General features: G+C 54.1%; 3 protein-coding genes and 1 long non-coding RNA gene across 7 annotated transcripts in view; 2 read left to right on the top strand and 2 right to left on the bottom strand.

Moving 5' to 3' along the window:
- Window position 1: 1 nt before the first annotated feature.
- On the bottom strand, window positions 2-8499 carry ALAD (aminolevulinate dehydratase). Of its 3 annotated transcripts, none has more exons than XM_082067563.1 (12): window positions 8431-8499; window positions 5035-5167; window positions 4833-4883; window positions 3962-4058; window positions 3458-3593; window positions 2926-3009; window positions 2573-2661; window positions 2202-2257; window positions 1445-1532; window positions 656-742; window positions 313-442; window positions 2-204 (listed from the first exon to the last, which is right to left on the bottom strand). In XM_082067563.1, the coding sequence occupies exons 2-12, from the start codon at window positions 5145-5147 to the stop codon at window positions 128-130; spliced, it is 1008 nt and encodes a 335-aa protein (XP_081923689.1). In that variant the 5' UTR covers window positions 5148-5167; window positions 8431-8499; the 3' UTR covers window positions 2-127. The 3 variants fall into 3 exon arrangements, with proteins under 3 accessions (XP_081923689.1, XP_081923690.1, XP_081923691.1); XM_082067564.1 differs by lacking the exon at window positions 8431-8499 and adding an exon at window positions 6553-6674; XM_082067565.1 differs by lacking the exon at window positions 8431-8499 and adding an exon at window positions 5442-5463.
- LOC309447186 lies at window positions 6992-10519 on the top strand. 2 transcript variants are annotated; one of them, XR_014185575.1, is made up of 2 exons: window positions 6992-8093; window positions 9347-10519. It is a non-coding gene; the product is annotated as an uncharacterized lncRNA (long non-coding RNA). The 2 variants fall into 2 exon arrangements; XR_014185576.1 differs by lacking the exon at window positions 6992-8093 and adding an exon at window positions 8541-8595.
- On the bottom strand, window positions 9713-13788 carry POLE3 (DNA polymerase epsilon 3, accessory subunit). The gene is made up of 5 exons (XM_082067571.1): window positions 13655-13788; window positions 13507-13582; window positions 12550-12635; window positions 11717-11835; window positions 9713-11242 (listed from the first exon to the last, which is right to left on the bottom strand). Exons 2-5 carry the CDS (start codon window positions 13570-13572, stop codon window positions 11082-11084), a joined length of 432 nt encoding a protein of 143 aa, XP_081923697.1. The 5' UTR covers window positions 13573-13582; window positions 13655-13788; the 3' UTR covers window positions 9713-11081.
- A 2371-nt stretch (window positions 13789-16159) lies between these two features.
- RGS3 (regulator of G protein signaling 3) overlaps window positions 16160-22356 on the top strand; it is an 83263-nt gene continuing 77066 nt past the window's right edge. Inside the window, exons 1-2 of the mRNA XM_082067560.1 lie at window positions 16160-16210; window positions 20900-21034. Of these exons, the coding sequence (XP_081923686.1) occupies window positions 21001-21034 (34 nt within the window). The 5' untranslated portion in view covers window positions 16160-16210; window positions 20900-21000. The remainder of the gene's footprint in view (window positions 16211-20899; window positions 21035-22356) is intronic.

The raw sequence follows: 22356 nt of genomic DNA, 5'->3' as shown, positions 1-22356 counted from the left end.
TGCGGGGGGAACCCGGGGGGAGCCCGGGGGGAGCCCGGGGCTCACCGGGCTGGGGGGTGCGCGGCCCCGGAGTCCACGGGCGGCCCCGCCCCTCCCGGAAGCCCCGCCCCCGGAAGCCCCGCCCCGCTCAGGCCCGTCCCGCCGCCTCCTCCCTCAGCCACCGCAGGAGCTGCGGCGCGAAGTACGTGATGATGATATCGGCCCCTGCGGAGAGAGCGGGCGCTGGAGCCGCCCCGCGGGCGGGCGGACACACGGGGACACACGGGGATGGGGTCGGGGTCTGGGGGGCGCGGGCCCGGCCGCCCGCCTCACCTGCGCGCCTGAAGGCCGTGACCGCCTCCCTGACAGCGGCCTCCAGGTCGAAAGCCTTGGCCTGGGCGCCGTGCCACAGCATGGCGAACTCCCCCGAGACATGGTACACGGCCAGCGGGTGCGTGGGGTGCTGCGGGGAGGGAGGTCAGCGGGAGACAGGCGGGGGACACTCCTTCCCGTGCCCGTTGTCCCGTCCCTGCAGCCCCCAGGGTGCACCAGCACCCACCACAACATGTGAACCCAACAGTCACCGCCCCTCTGGCTTGGGCATCCAAACTGCCTCCCCCCCACACCCGCGCTCCTCAGGACACTGTGTGCTTGCACTGGCACAGGAATTGCTTACTCGAGCCTTGACCTCCCTCACGATGTCCAGGTAGGGCATCCCCGGCTTCACCATCAGCATGTCCGCTCCCTCACGCACATCCCGGTCCTGCCAGGGGAACACATGCTTGACCCCAGCAACCCAAGGTATAGAATTGTAGAATCACAGACTCATTTGGGTTGGAAGAGACCTTTAAGGTCATTGAGTCCAACTGTTAACACCAGCATTAACCCCTGTCCCTGAGAACCTCATCTAAATGCCTTTTAAACCCCTGCAGGGATGGTGACTCCAGCACTGCCCTGGGCAGCCTGTTCCAATGCCCCACAGCCCTTTGGGGAAGAAATTATTCCCCACATCCAACCTCAACCTCCCCTGGCGCAACTTGAGGCCGTTTCCTCTGCTCCTGGCGCTTGTTTCTGGGGAGCAGAGCCCGACCCCCCCTGGCTCCAAGCTCCTTTCAGGCAGTTCAGAGATCAGAAGGTCTCCCCTCAGCTCCTGTTCTCCAGCTGAACCCCCCAGGTCCCTCAGCCGCTCCCATCACACTTGTGCTCCATTCCCTTCTCTCAACTTGCTCCAGCACCTCAAGGGCTTTCTTGGCATGAGGGGCCTGAAACAGTCCTTGTCCCCACACTGGGGACCAGTTCTCCAGCAGGCTGGTGGGCACCACAATTCTCCTTCTTGAGAGGGAAGAGCCTTGGCTATTTTGGCTGGCATGCCTCCTTCCACATTCTGCCCCCAACCCCCCTGGGCTTGCTCTCCCATACCCATGGCCCTTGCTGCTGCTTGGGCCAGGCCGACCCCCCCACTCACCACGGCTCGCAGCGCCAGGCCACGGGCCCCCGGGGGCAGCTGGTAGCATCGTCTGTCTCCGAAGGCAGGTTTGGAGAGAGCAGCATCCCTGGTGATGGGCAGGGCAGAGGGCAAGGGGTGAGGATGAGCACAGCTCCCCATGCCTCTTGCCCTGCAAAGCTTCAAAAACGTGACGACAGACTAGGACAAGTGTCTGAGCCATTAGGGCCAGGAAAAGGGGGCTCTCCCGACTTGCCTCAGTGCCCCCAGGATCACTCTGAGAGATCCAACATATCCAAGTTGGCCCTGGTAGCTGAGCTTCAACACCTGGTGCCGTCCCTGTGCCCAAGTCTGGGGTACGATCGTATCAGACATTTTCTTTTTGCTCTTTTCCCTCAGGGATGCCCCATCAGGGTCAGGCCATTCTTGGGACGAGGTCTAATGGCTGCCTGAGCTGAGGTTTGTCCCCACAGCCACCCTGTTTGACAACAGTGGCTCCTGCGACTCCTCGCTGCTCCTGGCACCTGCAGCTCCGGCCCCGCCTGCCTTCCCACCAGTGTCAGGACAAGCAAGTGACGGGCTGGGACGTGGATCAGCCGGTGATGTCCCCAGCAGCCGGCCTCTGCTGGGCAAGGTGCAGGTGTCTCCCTTTGCACTGGGAAGCGTGTGGAGGTTGCTCCACAGTGACCAGCGTGGCTCCAGCTGCAGCCCAGGCTCTGGCCGAGCCCCCTTCCCAATTAACAATCTGGGAACACTCCTGGCCAAGGGACAGACCCACCTGAAGGGGCCGTAGAAGCACGAAGCAAACTTGGCGCTGTAGCTCATCACGGAGACCTGCGGAGGAGAGTGGAGCTGTGAGGGCCAGAAGCTCGGTGCTGCATCTCGTCACCAGGGCAGCAGCGATTCCCTCCCACGGCTGTTTTATCCTCTGCCCCACATCCTCCTTCTCCTGCCAGACGCCTGGCACCTTGCTGTCCCCACATCCAGCCAAGGACATAGTCCTGTAAGCAGCGGTGGAGGGAGATGCCTGCAGCACATTCTGCAATGTGGGGTTTGCTTCTCCCACTGCTTGCCTGGGTCTTGCATGGTGCAACCTTCCCAGGAACATCACTCCTGCCCTGGGCACACGCAGGGTGATCCTGAGCTCACCTTGTTGCCCAGGTCATTGGAGATCAGTGCGTTCTTGATGGCCGCGATGCGCCCGTCCATCATATCTGAGGGGGCAACGATGTGGCAGCCTGCAGGGAGAGAGCAGAGGTGCTTAGATGTGCCTGAGGCCGTGACTCCGCCCATGGGAAGAGGTGACCCTAGGGACAGAGCGGCCCCGAGCACTTGCAGTGCTGCCAGGGCCAGCGTGGGAGGGCAGGGGCAGCTCGCCCGGCTCGGAGCAGAAGCTCTCGCAGCCAGAGCCCAGCCCTGTCAGCTTCTGGGCCCCCCAAAAGTGAGAGGGGGGGCAGTCCACAAGAGTAAAATTCAGGTACTGGTGGCAGGAGGGTCCCCACCTGCTTTGGCATAGGCCAGTGCCACTTCTGCCAGCCGCTGGCAACTGAGCTCGTTCTGGATGGTGCCGTCTTCACGCAGGATGCCTGGGAGACAAAGCTGGGGTCAGGAGAGGGTCCAGGCGGCCGGTTGCCTTGATCCCCAGAGTGGCTCTTGCTACACAGATGCTCAGAGCAACAGCGGGGAACATGTTAAAAGAACTAAAGACCAGAAGGCAACAACAGAGCTCTCCAGGGACTGGACACAACATGTTTGAGCTCCAGGGAAGAGAAGAGAGAGGTGGAGGACACAGCCAGGTGCTCAGATGGATTCAGATGGCCAAGGAGTGGGTGCCTGAACACCCTGCTGTCAAAACCCAAGAGAGGTCTGCCAGGCTCAGCTGCACCAGTACTGGGGAGCCAAGCCTTGGGGCAGGAGCTTCCCAGGCCCCAGCAGCACCTGCAGCTCCTCAGGTGAAAGCAGCAAATCCCCAGAGACTCCCAGTGCCTGGAAAACACCTGCAGAGCAGCCCGGGACCGCAGGCTGTATGCTCACCACAGTGCCCGTGGGAGGTGTACGGGCACAGACAGACATCGCACGCTATGAGCAGCTCTGGGAAGGTGCAGCAGATCTTCTTGATCGCCTGGATGGCAGGCGTGTCCTCCGCATCGGCAGCGGAGCCTCTCTCGTCCTGTGAGAAGATAAATGCTTCAGCATGCAGAGCCGAGGGCTTCCCACCGGTTACTCTGTGGCAGCAGTTCTGCTCAGGAAGCATTTTCTGAACCATGAAACTCTGTGACACAGGGCGGTGTGACCACCACTGATGGAAATGTGCTTCTGAGCAGTGACTGCAGGTCTCAGGGCTGCCTGCAAGAGTTCTGGGAGCTTTCTGAGTGTCATCACAGCCTCCCATCCCCATCCTGCTCTGCTGAGCAGGGTACAAGCACACACAGTGACCCTTAACTGCTCCTGTTTGATCAGGAGCTCCCCAGGCCCTGCACTGCTCTCCCACATGCCTGCGGCTGCTGCAAGCCCCCTGACACCTCCCCGCACACCGACCTTATGGACCTTGCTGGGCACCCCGAAGATCAGCACACATTTCAGACCATCCTTGACGAGGGGACGCAACATCCCTTCCAGCTTGTTCACACCATACCTGAGAAAAGCAAAGCAAAGGGGCTGCCAGGGACCCAGACCTGCGCCATGGGGTGAGCCGCTCTGTGATTTGGGTGCTGGTCTGTGAGCGATCGAGCATCCACAAGCACCCCCATCAAGTCAAGCAGCAACTGGAGGTACAGGGGAGGTGTTGCCTGAACAATGGGAGGAACAATCCAGGACCTTATCTGGGGCTCCAGCAGCATTATCTCCCCAGTATGGACACTCTCTGCTCTGAAAGAATGTGCGTGCCCTGCCCTTGGATCCCTTATCTCGGTGTCCCTGTTGCAGATGTCCCAGCTCCCCACGGGACCACCCCTGGGCTCTCTGAGCACAGCCCCAACGCCGCAAGCAGATGAAGACAGGAGCTGCCAGCCTTGCAAGATCCAACGTAGGCCCCGAGCCCGTGTCCTTGCACAGTGTTTCCAGCTGCTGCTGGAAAGCCCGTTCGCTTCCAGCTTCCCCGCGTGCCCAGGCCACACAACATGCGAGTGCTCTGGGACATTGTGGGATCCTGGCACTGTCCCTGCCAGCACCGGTACTTTCCCAGCATCCCCAGTATGATTCCCACCACTCCTTTAGAGGATGAATACTCCCGCCCTGCCTGATGCTGGGGGATCCCCAAGCAGGGACCACACAGGGCTGGAAGTGTCACCTTTGGTCCACGTTCACCTCAGGACATGCATCAACCCTGCTCAGGCATGGGGCAGGTAGCAAGCGCAGGCCGCAAGCACAAGCAGCGAGCACGGGCAGCATGGAGGGGCCGGGTTCTTACCTGGCTTGTCCCGGCAGGCTGGGGATCGACTCCACCGCATCGGGGCTGTCACTGCAGGAGGGAATGGGACAGAGACATGAGGACTCGGTGTGAGAAAGAGGCCCCTTCCCCAGGCTCACCCATGGGGAATCTGAACCTCTTAACTAAACCTGTCAACCTGAGCGTGATCCATCCCTAACCCAGAGAGCCGGGGCTCACTCACGTCACAAAAATGGGGTAGATGAGGTTGGAGGCATCGAAGGTGGTTGCCGTACACTGCCAGGAGCGCAGCACCGGGTGGAAGTAGCCGCTGTGAAGAAGGGAGTCTGCTTGCATCGTGGGCTGTGGAGGACACTCTGAAACACCAGAACAAGCGGCATGCTGGTTAGCGGTGGTGTCTGGGTGAGCCACCGCTATCAGAACATGTGAGGAGGGGGCTGAGATCCAGGCAGCTGCCGTGGCACTGTCCCTGTCCTGCTCCGGACACACACAGGGAATGAGCTGCAGCCCAGCAGCTTCATCCCAACCCTCCTGGGCACTGCAGGACCCACCACAGCTCGGCCCTTCCCATGAACAGGGACGATACCGATGCCTCCTCACGAAACCGCCCAATTCTGTGTGTAAACCCACCAATTTACAGCTGCCAGCGTCCTCCCGCAGCAGAAACACATTTACATGGTTCAACCACCCTCCTCAGGATCCCTCTGGTTTAGCTTTTGTAACCGAACCAGCAGTTATCTAATGATGAGACAGTCATTACTTAGTTCATTTTACTTTTGCATAACGCTGTGTAACTGTGTGATACAGCTTTTCTATAGAGAGCAGTGAAAAGCTGCTCTGCGTAGCACCAAGTATGTATGGCCACGGTGTAATGGAGCAGTTACAGAAGCGTGCGGGCATTGGATGAGAGAGGGGCAGGATCAGCCTTAACTCACCAGGGCTTTAAACCCCACAGTCACACAACTTACTGCTGGATACAGAATATGGACAAAACTGACTCCAGGGGTAACAAAGAGCAGTTACTCAACATACATAAATCAAGCATTAGCTGTGTTACTGTTGAAACTTCTTCCGTACCAATATTTTTTTTCTGTAACAGATCTAGTAATAATTCTGCAATTAGACAGTTAAGATTTAAATTTCCATTAGCACTAAACTCTCCCCAACATGTGGAAGGGGCCAGGGGAAGGCAGCTGCCCCGGGACAAGGCATTTGGCTGCAGCACAGACGAGAACAGCTGTTATAGCCCTGGGAAACACGACCTGGACAACAAACTGTTTGTACAGAGCAGCCTCAAGGACTTTGCTGGCTGCGCACACAGGGCCGCGTCCCACAAACACCCCGAGCAGAGGGTGCGATTCCCTCCTGCTGCCCCAGGAGACAAACTGCAAAGTCCGTACTGGAGACCACAGATATTGGTTCGAGGGAGGGAGGAGCTGGAGGCTCCAGTGAGCACGGGCGGATTCCTGCGCTGCACCCTGGGCACGGCGTCCCTGGGGAGACAGAGCGGACACGAGGACGGGACCTGGCTCAGGGGAGCACCCCAGTTCCCAGTCCCATCCCAGGAGGGATTCCCCAGGCAATAAACCTCACGAGCGCCCCTGGAGAACAGACACAGAACATCTCAGGACACAGTCTGGGGGACAAAGTTTTACACCAGCATCCACAACACCAGTCAGCTACAGAGCTGGGCAGGAGATGGCCACGTTCTTCTGCAAAACCTTTAACTGGAGGTGTTCACCTGTTTGAAGAGCATTCAGACATTCCAGTGCTGAGCCAAACTCTCAGTCTCTATCAGGCCACCCCAGTGCACAGACACTTGTGATAAAGTGGCACTACATTCAGGCCAGGACTCCTGCATCCCCAGCAATTGTCTCTGCCTGCGGATGGGGGAAAAAGCTCCTCTCAGTTACCAACTGGCTTACAGGTACAAAAACTGTATAAGAAAATTGGATGGTGCTTGTGGGGGATGCAGAGCAGCTGACAGGCATGCTGGCAGTGCCACCACATCACTTGGCAAGTCATTTTTAGCTCTGGAAAGTGGCCGCTAGAGCCCTCAGTGACAGGAAGGGGTGAACTGGAGCTGGCAGCTCCAGCACAGGGGCTGGGCTGTGCGGGCAGGGGTGCGGGCAGGGGGGCAGCCATCGAGAACAAAAGGCTCAGTGAACAAAACGCACCTCGAGAATCCAAAAAATGCTTTAAGCAGTTAATCCCGCAGGAGGGAAGGGAGCAGGGCTGGGGTGGGACCAGGGGCACCTGACTCTGCCTGGGACAGATAGAGGCCACAGCTCCAGAAACTGCCCTGTCCTGGGAAGGAGGTGATGGGCACCCGCGGAATGGCAGAGCGGAGATAACCGCCAGGACGGGTGGGCCCGGCACAGCACCGTGAGGCTGGGGAGCCGGGGCCTCCGTACGAGCCTCAGGTGCCGGAGAAGCTGCCGGCTCCCCTGCCAATGCAGGGCACCCGCTCGGATGAGGGCACCGGGGTTTTACATCTGCAGAGCCGCTGTGTGCCCCACGGCTGCCCCACAGCGGAGCAAGGGCTGCAAGAGTGCGGTGATACGGGATGCTGCACATTTGTTACACCCCAGAACAGGGCTGTTTCCCCCTCAGGGCTCCCAGCAGAGCACATGTGCCTCTTTCTCTGATATTAAATGCCCAAATCTGTATTTCTATAGCAATTTGCTTCACGGACACCTCAGCATCAGTAGGGGCGTTCAGACCAGCCCTGCAGCCCCCTCCCGACCACAGCAGAGCGGTTTCACCTTTGCTCATTCCCACCGGGGCTGCTGGAGGAGCAGCCCAACCGTGCAGCACCCAAACCTGCACCTTTGCCAGCCCGGGCCCAGGTGCTGACCCGGCTGCCTCGTTGCATTCGAGAGAGGAGTGACTGCAGAATGAGAGAACCACGCGCGGGCCGTCCTCCCGTTTGCACCAGCACAATTTAAACAAACTTAGTGGAAGGGCTGAAGCCAGACACGCCACATGCCAAGGGTGAGCTGCAGAGCTCTGCTCCAGCTGCTGGCAGCACGGCCCAGCTGGCAGCTGCCTGTTCGCTGTCAGGACACGGGGAAGCTGCTTTCCAGCATTTTGGGATGCAGGAATGGATGCAGCCCCGTCTTTCCCTGTGCAACTATTCACCTGAAGTCCTGGAGAGATACAAGCCCCCAGGTGGGAGCAGTGTACCAGGAAAGCAGAGCTCCCCAGGGAGATAACAGAGCTGCAGGTTGATTAACAGCCACTAATGAAGGTCAAGACGTTAATGAAGATTTGCTCCTCGAGGTACGATCTGGAAATGGGGATTCTTGGGGATACTCGGGAGGGTCTGTAATTACACCACAGCATGAGCGAGGTACGATCTGGAAATGGGGGCTCACCAACCCGCTGCATTGCCCCCCCGGGAACGCGGGTTTCCGAGCAAAACCCGGGTTGTCCTCGCTGTGCGGTACCGAGCGCTGCCCTTCCTGCCCGCACCCACCCGCTGCCTCCTTCCCCGGCCGGGCCCTGTCCTTGGAGCCGGCCCGGCCTCCGGGCAGCCCTAGTAGAGGCCAGAGTCAAGGACCGGGGCAACCGCCCCGTCTCCAGCGCCCCGATCTCCGACCGCAGCCCCCGCACTCACCTCCCGCCGCTACCGCGTCCCGCTCCGGCCGTGCAAGTCTCCCCGAAGCCCTCCGATTTGCATAACTCCGCCCCTATGATTAGCATAGACCCGCCCCGCCCCCCACCCTCCTCGCGGGAAGACGGCGGGAAGTCTCGCGCGGCGGAAGGCGGGAAAGGGCTGGAGGTGGGATGTGCTGAGGAGCGTTTGGGTGCTCTGGGGTATGGAGCAGGGGTGCGGGGGCCTGGAGCAGCGCTTTGGGGTGCTAAGGGGGCTGGAGTACCCCTGAGCGTGCCGTACCGGGGGTGCTGGGAGGGCATAGAGCAGAGCTTTAGGTTGCTGGAGCAGGACTTTGGGGTGCTGGGGGTGCATGGAACAGGGTTTTGAGACACCGTAGGGGCCAAAAGCAGGGCCGAGTGTGATATGGGGCCATGCAGATCGGTTTGTGGTGCTGCAGGGGGACTTGGAGCTGCGTTTTAGGGGGCTGGAGCAGGGTTTTGGGGTGCTGTGGGCATCTGGGGCAGGGTTTGGGGGTGCTACGGGGGCATAGAGCATGGCTGAGTGTGCTGTGAGGCCAAGCAGGGCTTTCTGGGGTGCTGTGGGGGGACCCGGACCAAGGGTTTGGGGGCTGAGAGGGGTGGAGCAGGGTTTGAGGTGCTGGAGTGTTTTGGGGTGCTGAGGGAGCATGGCACATGGTTTTGGGGGGCTGGAGCGTTTCTTTGGGGTGCTGCAGAGGGTTGCCGAGCCGAGGGAGGCTGGAGCCACACTGCGGCCCCGCAGCACGCACACAGCACCTGCTGTTTTCTGCAGCTCCTCAGAGCACGGGATACGCACAGACCAGGTTTATTAGTCTTGAGGAAGGTCAGTCAAATTATAAAGCATTTTTTTTAAAAAAAGCGGCTTATTCTAACAGATCTTTTCTCCTGCTGTTCTGCAGCTCCCCCATGATAACCTCATTTCCATGGTGCACTGCAGTGCATAAACCCCCAAATCTCTCCTCTTTTCCCCCACCCTCGTGCCTCGCACCAGGAGTGAGGGTGACCTGGAGGCTCCTTCCACTGGGGTCACAAACATTACACCCAAACCGGTTCTCCCACAGCTGGAAAGCTGGTTCTTCTGAGTCTCCTCTCACCCAGGCTGGATTGCAGCAGCCTCATCCCTTCATCCTCCTCGCAGCTCCTCGCTGTCAGCAGCTTCGTAAGCAGTGACACAGTTTGCTTGTCTTCATTGCACGCTCAGAAGCGTGCTGCTGCAAACCCAACCAGCTCCTTTTATTACGGACAGAAATAAGAGACTCTCTGTTAAAAAAAAATCTGGCTTTTATTTAGATATTGTTCCCTTCCAGAATGTGCATCCCAGATATGTCTCAAAGAGGAAAAAGAAACAAAACAAGAGGAAAAAGAGCTAATAGACGGGCCTTTTTTGTTGGAGATCTTGGGAAGGCATCAACAACTTGGTCTTTTCATGTGTTACTGACTGCACGCCAGTAGAAATTAGCAGAAAATCTTTGTTGATGCAGCTCTTTACAGAGCTGGGCATCTGCGTGAGAAAAGCTGTCGTGCCATGAAAGCACAAAGGGCGGCTCTGGTGGGCAGCTCTGCACCAAGTGTTGGGTGGAAAGGACATGCTGTTCCTCACAAGTGCTATTTTAAAACTGCACATTGGCAAAACTCATGGGTTTTACTTAAATATACCCAAAACTTTCCTCAAATTTCCTTCACCAGACCTCGGTTTAGTCCAAATATTAGGATTATTAGTCTTCAAAAAGATCAACTAATAAAGCATTTTTTCCCAAAAAGAAGCTTATCCTAATAGATACTTTCTCGAAGAAGAGAAAGAAAAGGCATCAAAACTAAGAATTCAAGTATAAGACAACAAACCTATGTGAGTACCAGGAATACAAACACCCCATTTTTCTTGAAGGAGGTATTTTGTCACCCCGATACACCTTTTAGGTGTTCATTTTGCTTCAGATTTGTAACAAAATTCCTCTTGGTCCCCCAGGGCTTTAAAGACACAAAAGAAGCACTTTCAGTACTTAGATAACATCCTAAGTGCTGTGAAATTTGTCAATTTAGGTTGATTTGGGGTGAGCTGGGGGGACCACGGGTCACTGTACACTGGTGCTGTATCGCTGTGACCGGTGAGGCTGAAAGGCTCATCGCTGTCACAGCTATGGCAGGAAGAGAAGGCACAGCCAGAATGCAAGAAAATGAAGGAAAAAAACAAGCCACTTGGATAAAAAGCTTAAATTGTTCAGCTTCTAACCCCCTTGACATCATCACATAGATTCTAAACCCCAAAGGGTTAACGATCCATTTGATTCAGCTCCTGACTTGGGTTTAACGAGCTTATTCAACAGTCTCTCAGGTTCTCCTGGCCAGCTTCTGTACTGAGCATCTGACGGCTCTTTTCTCCTTTATTTTGGAGCCAACCCAGCACAAAAGGCCCAGTCCCATGTGGCTGCTCAGAACCGGGCGGCAGCCAAGCCCCCGCGCACGGGAAAAGCTTCACAAAGTCCTTTATGTACAAGTTAAAGCCCAAAAGGGATGGGCTGCAGAGGAACAGTACAAAGCTCGTCTGGAAACAAGAGGGGACACAGCGAGGTTGATTTGGAGCATTTATATCCCTCTGAACAAACCCCGGCCCCTGCGCACGTCTCATCAGCGAGCTCAGTTGTCCACCTCTTCCTCATCGTTTTGCTCTTCTTCCTCCATCCTTTCGTCATCATCATCGTTCTCTTCCTCTCGGCTCTTATCTTGCTCCTCCGAGTCTGCCTTCTTGTCTTTATCTTTCCTGGCTTCTTTCTTTCCTTTCTGTTCACGCCTGTAAACTAAAAACGAAAGAGAGCACTAAGAAATTGCAAGGCAGTGTTTCCAGAGCATGAACAGCCCCATAGCCGGAGTCCAGCATCCACGTGCTCTCTGGGGGAGCAGCGAACTCGCAGCAGCAACTCACAACAGTATTTGAGCTGTGCTGACCAGCCCCATAGGAATCGAGTTAAGTTGCAGCAGAAAAATGCTGAAAAGGACACAGGAGTTCACATTTACAGGCAGCACCTAAGGCTTCCTTTAAAAAATGTAATAAGGGAGTGACAGCAACTAAGACTTTCTCAATCCTCATCAGTTGTGAAATGATGTTATCCCAGCCCTGTTAAGGTGCACATTATTTATTGCCCAGGCAAACTGCAGCGCAGGACGCTGGGCAAAGAGAAACAAGACAGGCAAGTGAGTGCTCCTTGTCCAGCACTCGAGGAAAGCGGGACTTGGTGCTGCTTAGAACCGCTGCCATGGACTGCGGACGCTACCTTCCAGGGATTCCTTCAACGGGGCTACAAATCGCTGAAACTCCATCTCCTCCATGGCTGAGAGAACATCGCCAGCGTTCAGCGTCTTCCTCTTCCCCTTCATGGCAAAGTTATTTGCACTGGTCAAAAACAAGGAGGAAAACGGAGTTAATTGGCACCGTCATCAATTTAGCCTTGCTTATTAAAGTCACAAGGAATTTAAAAAAACCCCACATCCTAAACATTCGGGAGTTTTTTAATCACTTACTAATAGTAGTTTAAGGTATTGTTTCACGTACATTGGCTGTTTGTACTTTCACCTCATTGCACGGCTTTGCCACGACATTAGTTTGCTGCTTACATGGATCTTTTCTACAACCCGGGTAAGAAGGTCTGAACTTTGGCTGTAAAGTGACAGCTCCACAAAATCATGCGAGTCCTGATCCCCAGAGAAGTGACCACTGCACAGCGTCTTCTGAGCCACCCCAAAGACGTCCCCGTGTGCCCTGTGACCAGCACCAGGGCTGGCGGGGTTGGTCCGTGCTTGCCCTAATGGGGTGTGAGCAGAGGGCTCCCGCCTTTGCCAGGAGAAGCCGTGCACCATATTCTAAGGTAACAGTGGTTTGTGAGCCCTCTGGGCCCTGGTGGCGTTGGGGCATCTCTGTGGTTCACAACTCTCTTCCCAACAGGTTGTTACGGGCTGCCCAGACCCAGCTGCTGGGCTCTGGCAGACTACACTGGAAATTGTTTTATTTCTATACACAGACAAAACCGAAATAAAAACTCCAGGACTGCCAGCAGAGCGTGGAATGATAAAACAACTGCACTGGTTATCCGATGCAACAAATTCTTACCACGATGTCGCATAAAGCACAAACACGCTTGCCGCGCGAGATATTGCGCTCCGGGCTTCTTTGGAAATATTTACTCCATCAGGAAGCTGAAAAAGAGATTCAACTTTTATCAGCAGCTGCCATAAATGGCTTCAACTTGCATAATTCACATGTTGGCTCTGCTATGGCATTCAGAGGGCTCCGCACAACTGGAAACTAAATGTTGATCTCGCAGAAACCGTGATGCCAGCTGGAAGCCGCGCGCAGTTTCACTGTGTTCTCTCCAGTGCAATAAGCCACAGAGAGAACAAGTAACCTGGGGATCAGCGGCGGGTCTGGCAATTCACCCCATGACTACTGAATTCCTGACACAGACACATCACCTGGATATCTATAGAATCATTTTGGTTGGAAAAGACCCTTAAGATCATTGAGTCCAACCATAACCCAACTCCAGCACTGCCCCATGTCCCTGAGAACCTCATCTAAATGCCTTTTAAACCCCTGCAGGGATGGTGACTCCAGCCCTGCCCTGGGCAGCCTGTTCAGTGCCCCACAGCCCTTCCCGGGAATGCATCCAGACTCCTTCATTGGTTCTCGTGGCTCAGTACCAAACATCTCATTAAATTAACTACTGGGGATTAATCGAGACGTTTAAATGGGCAGGGAACCGCTTCTGCTCCGATGGTGGGAGCCGGTTCAGGCGTTCAGTCCCGCTGGGCTCCCCTGCCTTTGAGCGGCACACTCGGACGTTCCTCGGGAGGTTCCCGCGCTCCGGACGGTCCCTCCCGGCCCCGCACCGGGGGCCGCGCTCCCCGGGACACCGCGACTCTCCCGGGAGGGTCCTCCCGGACCTGCGGGCAGCGACACCGGGCACAGCGAGGCCTCCGCGGGGCTGCCCGGGGACCCGCCCGGGGGTCTTCCCGGGGAAGCTGTGCCCGCCCGCGGCCGCCCGGGAGCCCCGGGCCCGGCACCCACCGCCTCCTTGATGATGCGTGTGATAACGGCGTTGGGCAGGTTCAGATCCTCCGGTCTCTCCGCCATCCTGGGCCTCCTGCAAGGCAAACGGGGCGTCACGGGCCGCGGTGCGGGCCGGGGGAGCGGGGGGGCCCGGCCCGCCCGTTACCTCGCGCGGAGCCGCCGCACCGGAGCGCGCGCTCAGACGCTGCCCTCTCACCCCTGACCCCTCCCGGCGTGCAGCGCGTGCGGCCCGGCCCGCCGGGGCCTGGAGACGGGGAGGGGGCGTGGCCGGCAAGGAGGGGGCGTGGCCGGCAAGGAGGGGGAGTGGCCGGCGAGGCGGGAAAAGCGGCGGGAAGGCGGCGGGGCCGCTGGGAGCGTGGGGGGCGGTTTGTGGGGGGTTCGGGGCCCGTGAGGAGAACGGGGCGGCTTGTGAGGGAGTGAGGCCTGTGCGGGGGAAAAGGCCTGTGAGGCCTGCGGGTGTTGGTGGGAGCCTGCGGGGTGTGTAGTGGCTGGAAATGGGAGCCTGGAGCATGTCTATGTGTGGGAGATGCAGGCAGCGCGTATTGGGGTGACTGGGTTAGACTGGGGAGAGTTAATGGGGGCCCTGAGTGCAGAGGGCTGGTGCCCATGGGGTGGGTGCTTCACAGAATGTCAGGGGTTGAAGGGCCCTGGAAAGCTCATCCAGTGCAATCCCCCCATGGAGCAGGAACACCCAGACGAGGTTACACAGGAAGGTGTCCAGGCGGGTTGGAATGTCTGCACAGAAGGAGACCTTCATTTCGCCCCCCTAATGGTTGGTGGGCAGTCTCTGTGGTGCTGCGTGAGGGCTCAATCTGACCGTCTGTCTGTACCTTCAGCAAAGTCATCCCTGGCCCAAACTTCACCAGCCTTTATCCCTCTTAATAACCTGACAAGGTAATTAAAGCAAGCTCAGAGTGCAAGAAGGTGGGTTGGACTAGCTGATCCCCAGAGGTCCCTTCCAACCCCACCCATTCTGTGTGTGATACTTGAAATTAAGAATAGTCATTGACAGTGCAGCTTTTTCCTGTAGAAAGTGCGTATCTTCCAGTAGCCAGGGCAGTGTTATTGTAGTGGGGATAGTTTACAGGCAAGTGAGACAAGGTAATTGATTGTATTAGACATAACAGTCTGCTGGGGCAAGTATATGGTGTTTTGAGTGCGCAAAGGTCAGACCCAAAGAAGGGCTTGTGTGGGGGGGATCTTGGTGACTTTTCATAGTGATTGGATTAATAAAACCCGTCACTGCGTCTACAAATCTTGTCTCCTTTTTAGCAGACTTTAGTGGATTCTGTTGTGGACCCTGTGGTCCTTCATGGCTCTCGGAGGTGAGATGCTGCCGTGGGCATTGCGTTATTTTTTAATGAGGCCACGAGTGACTGTGTGGGATAATTTCTGGAAGCATATGGACATCTGTGCAGTGACCCAGACTGAATCGAGCTGATCTAGGCTCTGTTTTCCCCCAACCATTCTTCAAGGAGGTACAATAGATGTTCCAAGTGACTCTGTCCACCTCTGCCCCACCTTGTCGACTGAGCTTTCTTGAATCAGAGAATGCAGAAGAAGATACTGTTGTCAGGAGAATGACACCAAAAGCCTATCTGAGTTTTAAGCCTACGATAAGGGTGGGCACTCTGATACCCTGCTTGTTTTTCTCCCAGTTTCACAGAAATGTTCCATTTGTGGTCCAGCTGTAGTGGCCACAGAGCTTACCAGGTGGTGTTTGTGCTGTGCAGAATGTGCTGTTAGTACAGCTGGGTTTGAATCTTTACTTTTGTGAAAATGATACTTCACTACTGCAATGGCCAAAGAAATAATAATAACAACAGGTTATTCCTGTATAGAGTAGTGACTGTGGAGCACTTGTTTCCCGCGTTCTTGAAGATGTATCACAATAGGTGCAATGCAAGTCCTGTAATGAAGAGGTTACTGCAGTAAATTAACCTCTTCCTCTTAGGAAAATGGAGGGAGTGTGCCAGAGGGTACTACACGTGCAAGTTGGTGTTTTGATCTGCAAAACCTTTGCTCTGGGCGCTCAAACCAATCCTGTTGGGGCTGCTGGGAATGTGCTGGGGTTGCAAGCTTGCATGCAGACATAGCTCTGTGAGGTCTTGAGCCTACAAATGGTTGAGCAAGTTACTAAGCCCTGGGAGTCACTTCACAGCTTTTCCCCCTCATTAGTGCCACCTGGATCCACCCTCAGCTGCTCTGGAGAGCAAGTTGCCAGCACAGGTGAGTCAGAGGGGCAGCAGATGCTCCAGGGCAGGGTGAAGTGCTGCCTTATAGCTACTGGTGTTGGTAACAAACCAGGTGCAGACCTGGTGTTCACAAAGGTGAAGGCAGGGACAGGGACCACATTGTAAATTGGAGTGGCTGTGGTGTGGGATGTTGTTACAGGTATTTGTGTTTTCTAGTTTAAATTTGTCTGGGAGACTGCCCATGACTGCCTTTTTTTTTAATTATAGAAGAAGAAAGAATTTTAGACACTTGGTGGTATCCTTTTTTTAAAAGAAAACAGCTTTTACTTTGTGTTTTCTAAATTTTCAAGTGCATCTGTCCTCAGCCTTAGCTCTGATGCCTGGAATCATTCCCTCTTTCCTTTCCCTGCAGACAGAACAGTCAGTGCAGCGAGGAGCCCCGTTCCCAGAGGAGAGCGCTGCTGCGGAGATGTCACTTGTGCACCCCCTGCCTCGGGTCTTCTAAGGTAAGATATCTCTGACAAATGGTCTCTAAATACAGCAGTCGCATCCTGAAATATCTTCCTGAGATCCTTTTTTTTTACTGTAAACTAATTCAGCAGTTTTTACTATCAAAAAATTGCCAACCTGAACTTCTACTGATTGACTGGACTTTCCTGTCTGACCTAAGAACCATATTTTGCACAAATTGTGTGTACGAGTTAAGGAGCTATTTTCAGCTGCAGAGACCGACTATGACATTAAAGCTAACTTAGTTAACTCACTTTGGAAAGTGCTTTGGAAATGAAACCTGCAGGGTAACCTCTGATTTACCTTTCATACTGTTCATTTGCATTTGTTTCCGCATGAATCTTGCTTCTATTTGTGTTGTGGTTCAGAAAGACCTATTTTTCCAGGCCTGAGGTCTGCAGCAGGGTCAGGCATTGTCTCACCTCATATTCTTTAATAACCTTGTCAAAGTGAGTGCTTTCAGCTTGGAGGGAGGGAAACGCCTTTCTGACTGCAGGGAATATAATAATTGTCAAACAATATGTGCCATAATCGGGCTAATTGATTTAGAATGCAAATTAATCCGCAGAGGTGGCCTAAAGTGGCCTCATGAAGGCTGAACTAATGGTGTGCCACCATCCAAATGGGATCCGACGCCTTCTGTGGCTGCAAAATGTGCAGTGAAGTCGAGTTGACCCTATTGTAGTGGAAAGTCTTTGAACTGGGAATTGTTATGGGCTGGACAACTATTTTGGGGAACTGTCTGTCTCATGTGCCTGCCGTATTCTTGTGTTCTCCCCTCGGCATCGCCCCCAGACTGCTGCCAGAAATGGGAGGTTGAGCTACACAGCCCTGTGTCTGACCAGTAGGTCTGCTCTTATGTTCTTAACTATTCTGAAATTCCGTTAGGAAAAGGCTCTTCAGCGAGAGGGTGGTTGGTCACTGGAACGGGCTCCCCAGGGGGTGGTCACGGCACCAAGCCTGGCAGAATTCACGGAGCGTCTGGATGATGCTCTTAGTAATATGATTTAATTGTAGGTAGTCTTGTGAGGAACAGGGAGTTGACCCCAATGATCCTTATGGGTCCCATCCAACTCAAGAGATTCTGTGGTTCGATGTGCCCGTTCCCACTCTTCTGCAAAACGGGAGAGTCGGGATCATACACTTACGGGGAGGGAGAGAAGGCGGCTGCCCTTTCAGCAGCAGCCATCAATTCAGCTACTTTAAAATGAACATGAAGGTGTAGGAGAACTTCAGTACATTTTACTTTTCATTGTGCAGGCTAGAAGTGGGCCTTCACCAGATGATAAAGGACATCTCTGCCAACAAAAAGGGCAGCTTACCCATTTCCATTGTGCCATTTCCTGCATTTGATCTCTGTCTGCCCTCGTCACGTACCTTGGCCAATTCAGTTTGCTGTGCCGGTGCCAGAAATAGTTTATTTTTTTATGAAATTAGTGAGCTAAACTGGCTCACTAGAGACGGAATCGTGCTGGAGCCTGGGTGAAGGCCTGGAAAGCAGCCATTTCATGTAGATGTAGCTTCAGACTGTGCACACAATTCAGCTCAGGTGATGTGCAATAACTTTTAAAGCTGTTTTAACTTAATTACTTTGATCCCTGTGACCATACTAAAGCAAAACAATCACTATTCCCAAGAGATCTTTTGCTGTCTTGAAACTTATCTGTTTTATGAGTAATGTCACTAAAACTTTTAAAGACTTAGTTTATTATATTATTTTTATTGCATCAAAATAAGTTAACAGTGACTTTCTACTTAGCATTTGTCAAAATCCAGTAATCCACAGCAGCACTGTGGGCTCAGAAGAGTGTCCCTCTTGAAGTGTCTAATTGCACCCTCTCTGAGTGTGAGCTTTGAGTGTTCAGTTTTCCTGAGGCAGCTGCTTCGAAGCAGCGTTACTGTTCAGACAGTGGAAACCTGGTTGTCAAGTTGGTCCAAAATAGATGTAAAAAATATCAAAAGCCTGACTTTTGCGCAGGAAGCGGTGCCGGGGTGACGGCGGCACAGAGCTGGATCGCAACTCCGTGCGAGGGGCTGGGAGCCGAGGAAACCCCAGTGTCTGCAGAAGAGTTTCCAGGTGGCAGCAGCTGCACCAGTGACCTGTGGCACTGGGTTGTCCTTGTCCGGGGTTGCTGCACCTCATTGCTTGCTGTTGAAGTTTTTGCTGTGCTTCCACTGTATTTATTTTTCGCGTACGTCGCTGCTTGGCCTAGTTTGCCTTGTTGAGCTGTTCAACCCCACGGCTGCTGCAGAACTGGATGCTGAGGTCAGATGTTCCCCAAGAGACCTGGAATGTCTCATGGTGCTACTTTTTGCTGATGTAATTGAGGGTTCAGAATGTATGGGGCAGGATGGTGCTGTGAAGTTTATGTATTGTTGTAATTAGCTGGCTTTTTATCCACATTAATGCTGGAGGACGAGTATGTGTTAAACATCTCAGTTGTGAAAGTCCCACCGCTTCAAAGAAGTGCTGAGCCTTGGCGTGGTAAGATTGTGCAGCGTTTGTGTAATGTTCCTAAATGAGGTGTGTGCCTAACCTACTGCTATTCTGCAGGCTAAAAATGGCAAATGGGAAAAAGAATTAAAAATATAAGAATAGTTTCTGGTGAGCTGTTGTGCTGTGGGTCAGGATCTCCTCTCAGCCTTCTGGTGTGGATCGGGCTGTGCTGTGTTCCCGATGAGCCCACAGGTTGCTCTGATCACCGATATCTTCTCTGCCGTTCCACACTGGGAAGGGAGGCAGTGGGAGGCTTTGCCAGCCGCGGGAGTTTTGTACTGGAAGCACTGGTGTGCGTCAGAGGGATCCCTCGGAATTAACCTGGGGTGTCTCCCTGACCAGCTGCAGGGCAGGCGGGGGAAGCAGCAGGGCAGTTTCTGTGGCCTCAGGGTGTTCCAGTCAGGTGAAAATCTTTGAGATCTGAAAATAAAAGAAGAGCTTCTGGCTCTCAGCAGTTTCCCTGTGTTCTGTCTCCCGGAGAGGGGCTGATTTATGGAGTAACTAACACAAACCACAGCCGAGCTGTAGCTGCCTTTAGTCTGAACAATTTCAGCCAATTTAGCCTTAGCAATAGAAAGGGGTGAGGGACAAGATGAACCTTTTTCAGACTCCAGCAAGCTTGGCCCTGCTGAAAGATGGGATTGGCACAGCAACAAGTAGCTGTGCACACAGGCTGTTCTGTGCTTGCATTCCTTGTGGGCAGCTGAGGAGGTTTGTAACAGCTCCTGCTCACATGGAATTTGTTGTGGATCCTCTGCTTTCCCTGCAAGTACTTGCATCTTGAGTCCTTATGGCAACACCTCACCAGTGCAAAGCCGAGGATCAGCGTGGATTAGTCCCTTTGCATGTTCAGACTGTTTATTTTTCTGAGGAAGGAGCAGTGAGAGCTGGGTTTAGAAAAGTGCTCGGCCAAAGAAATTTGTTACCCAAAGCTATGGGTGAAAAATGTGAAACACGTTGGGTCCTGGAAAAGCGAAAATGCGGTGTTCTTATAAAACCTGGAACACTGCAGGAACTCTGCTGCTGAGCTGAGTGCTGGGTTGGGATCCTGTGCTGGCTGCGGGAGATGCTGAGGAGTGAATGGGTGGCTTTGTGCTTTGGGCAGGAGCAGCTCACGAGGCATTTGCCAGCATTGGGTCAGTGCCGGTTCAGTGACACAGAATCACGCCCAGTGCAGCGTTCGTTCCCTGCTGGGAGGTGCGATTTTGCAGGAGCACTAAGTCCCAAGTGCATCTGTCTTGACAGGTTGTGCTGCGAGCAGCCAGCGCTGCAGCAGCGAGGGACGTGCTGCTGCGGTGCAGCCACGGGTGTCCCACAGGTCTGGGCTGTGACAGGCTGCGCAGACTCTGGGATGCAAGCAGAGCAGATGTGACGTTTCCAAAGACACCCTTGGAGCAGAGAAAACGTTTCTTGGGTCCCGGAGTGTAAAATGCTTCAGTAATCAGCCCGTTTGTGTCTCTGTTGGGTTCCTCACTGGTGTTTTTCAGGGAACTGCTCAGCTGTGCTTGCTGCAGGGGTGGTGTTGGGGACAGGAGCTCGATGCTGCTGTAGACCCTGGGGATGAGGGGCTGCAGCAGCCTCACTGCTGGGGAAGTGCTGGGGTTTGTGTGTCTGCCCCGTGTGTCAGGCTTTGCTAATCCCAGAAATCTGCCCGCAGGATTGCCCAGAAATAGCACTAACCCTTTCTGTTCCAATCCTCTTACCATTGAAGTAATTTTTCCCTGTCTGATTTAATTTCTCTAATTTCAAAGCCAGCTTCAATCTCATGGATTTTCTGTTTGTGTGTTACCCTTTTGCCTGGAATAACTGTCTAAGCACGTGTTTAGATTTGAATACCCAGCCAAAGGCAGATCCTGGTGCTGGCAAACTGAAATTTGTGATGGAGAACTGTGTTAAATTTTAAAAGAAAGTCATTAACTCCCGAGCCAACCAGCTGAATGTGCAGTTTGCTGGAGACTCTAATAGAAATGCGGGTTAAGGTCAGTCCCCAGGGGTTTGAATGTTAAGAGGGAAGTTAAAGAGTTGGCACCTCGCTGTTGGGAGCCGGTAGAGAAAGAGGCTGTTGCATGCATCACCACTATCTCTTCCCGGCATGCAATTTAATTTGTAACTTCCCAGTAGTGGAGCTCTGCTTGCTTGGAACATTTATATACTGGGTTTTGGGTTTTTTTTCCCTCCTCCTTTACAGTGGTGCCAAGGTCAAAGGCTCGTGGCAGCTGAATCGCAGCTTGAGCACAGGACGCTGGTGGTTGACATTGCTGGAGAGAGTGACCGTCCCGCGTGGGAGCCATGGAGCAGCTGGGGCTCACGCAGGAGTGCTCAGGTGATTTCTCTGCTTGGTTTGCAGTGCTGCTCTGTCTGCTGGGTGAAGGATGGATTGTGGCTGTGCAGGTGCCTGGTTGTCACCCCTGAACCAGGCGGCACTTGGAGTTGAGGGGCTGTGCGTCCCGCATGCCCTTTGCGGGATGTTGGTGATGCCCAGCGCCTGCGGGATCGTGATTGACCTCGGGGCTCCCCACTGGTGCCTTGTGCTGCAGGGTGGAGCAGACGTGGTTCTGCTGGGTTTGAGAGTTAAGAGTGATTTTTACAAACAGTGAGACTCTGGGAGGAGGATGTGGGGGAGTCGCAGAGTCCCACAGAGATTCTTCTTTACCTTTTCTGTTAGTATTATTATTATTTTTAATTTTGAAAAACCCTACCTAGTGGGATTCTTTTACCCAAACCTGTGAGACTGCCTGCTTTAGAGAGACAGTGCTTTTTGCTGCTGTCCTGTTTGTCTTTCCTTTTGCCTCTTAAGAGCATTTTGCAATACAGACCTGGAGAGGGGAGGCTTTGTGTGAGCCTGGGGAGCTCCTAAGAGATGAGGTGACATATTAACACCACTCACCACTGCTGTGTGTGCTGGGGAGAGCTGCAGGCTCAGCAGTGCCAGAGAGAAACAGCACAAGTCGTGGTCTCAATGCTGTTGCGGGATGAGTGGTGAAGGAGGGAAGGACATGGCAAGGCTGGGTTGTGCACACTCTGCTCGTGTTAACAGAGGTTCTGCAGAGCTGGGACTGCAGGGTGTGTTGTTTGCGTGTTCCCTCAGTAGAACTGCTTGGTTTTGTGTGTCCTGTGGTGTGGGATGTGCTGGATAGCTGGGGATACTGTGCACTGAAACATGCAGTCCCAGGCTGTATTTTACTTCAGGGGCAAGTAAATTGACTGGGATAAAGCTTTAATTTTGATGGGTGGCAAGATGAAGGTCACTGAGAATGTCAGCAAATGGATTCAGCTGAATAAATGACAGGAAGAGTTTTTTCGAAGCCTGGAGGGAGGAACATTTTGAAGGCCTTAGAAATGACCATGTATCCCTGGGCAGTGCCCATCCCACATGTGTGCTCGTTCCTGGTTGTCCAGGACTGTGATTTAACACCATTTACTTGTGGTGCTCAGGCATCACCAGGGCTTCCGGGGCTGTGGCAAGGGATAGATGGATGATTGGGATGTTTGTTCATAGTTAACTCACCCCTGATCTCACCTGGTGCGACAGGATGTGCTGGAAGAAGCCTGGCCAGATGTTTCTGACCCTGAAGAGTTACTGGACCGTGCTGGTTCCCTCACTGTGTGCTGTGGCTGGGAGATGTCTCTCCCTCCAGGCTCCCA

This window comes from Streptopelia decaocto (genome assembly GCF_964273445.1).
Source record: "Streptopelia decaocto genome assembly, chromosome: 17".
Taxonomy (NCBI): Eukaryota; Metazoa; Chordata; class Aves; order Columbiformes; family Columbidae; genus Streptopelia; species Streptopelia decaocto.
This window is presented reverse-complemented; position numbering and strand designations above follow the sequence as displayed.

What these genes read in the sequence shown, in the direction of transcription:
- ALAD (XM_082067563.1), bottom strand. Translation starts at nt 5,147, where the DNA reads ATGCAAGCAGACTCCCTTCTTCACAGCGGCTACTTCCACCCGGTGCTG. An exon ending in CACCTCCCACGGGCACTGTG is followed by an intron (nt 3,010 to 3,457) that starts GTGAGCATACAG and finishes TTTGTCTCCCAG; the next exon opens with GCATCCTGCGTGAAGACGGC. An exon ending in ACTGGCCTATGCCAAAGCAG is followed by an intron (nt 2,662 to 2,925) that starts GTGGGGACCCTC and finishes CTCTCCCTGCAG; the next exon opens with GCTGCCACATCGTTGCCCCC.
- POLE3 (XM_082067571.1), bottom strand. Translation starts at nt 13,572, where the DNA reads ATGGCGGAGAGACCGGAGGATCTGAACCTGCCCAACGCCGTTATCACA. An exon ending in CACGCATCATCAAGGAGGCG is followed by an intron (nt 12,636 to 13,506) that starts GTGGGTGCCGGG and finishes TCTCTTTTTCAG; the next exon opens with CTTCCTGATGGAGTAAATAT. An exon ending in GTGCTTTATGCGACATCGTG is followed by an intron (nt 11,836 to 12,549) that starts GTAAGAATTTGT and finishes GTTTTTGACCAG; the next exon opens with TGCAAATAACTTTGCCATGA.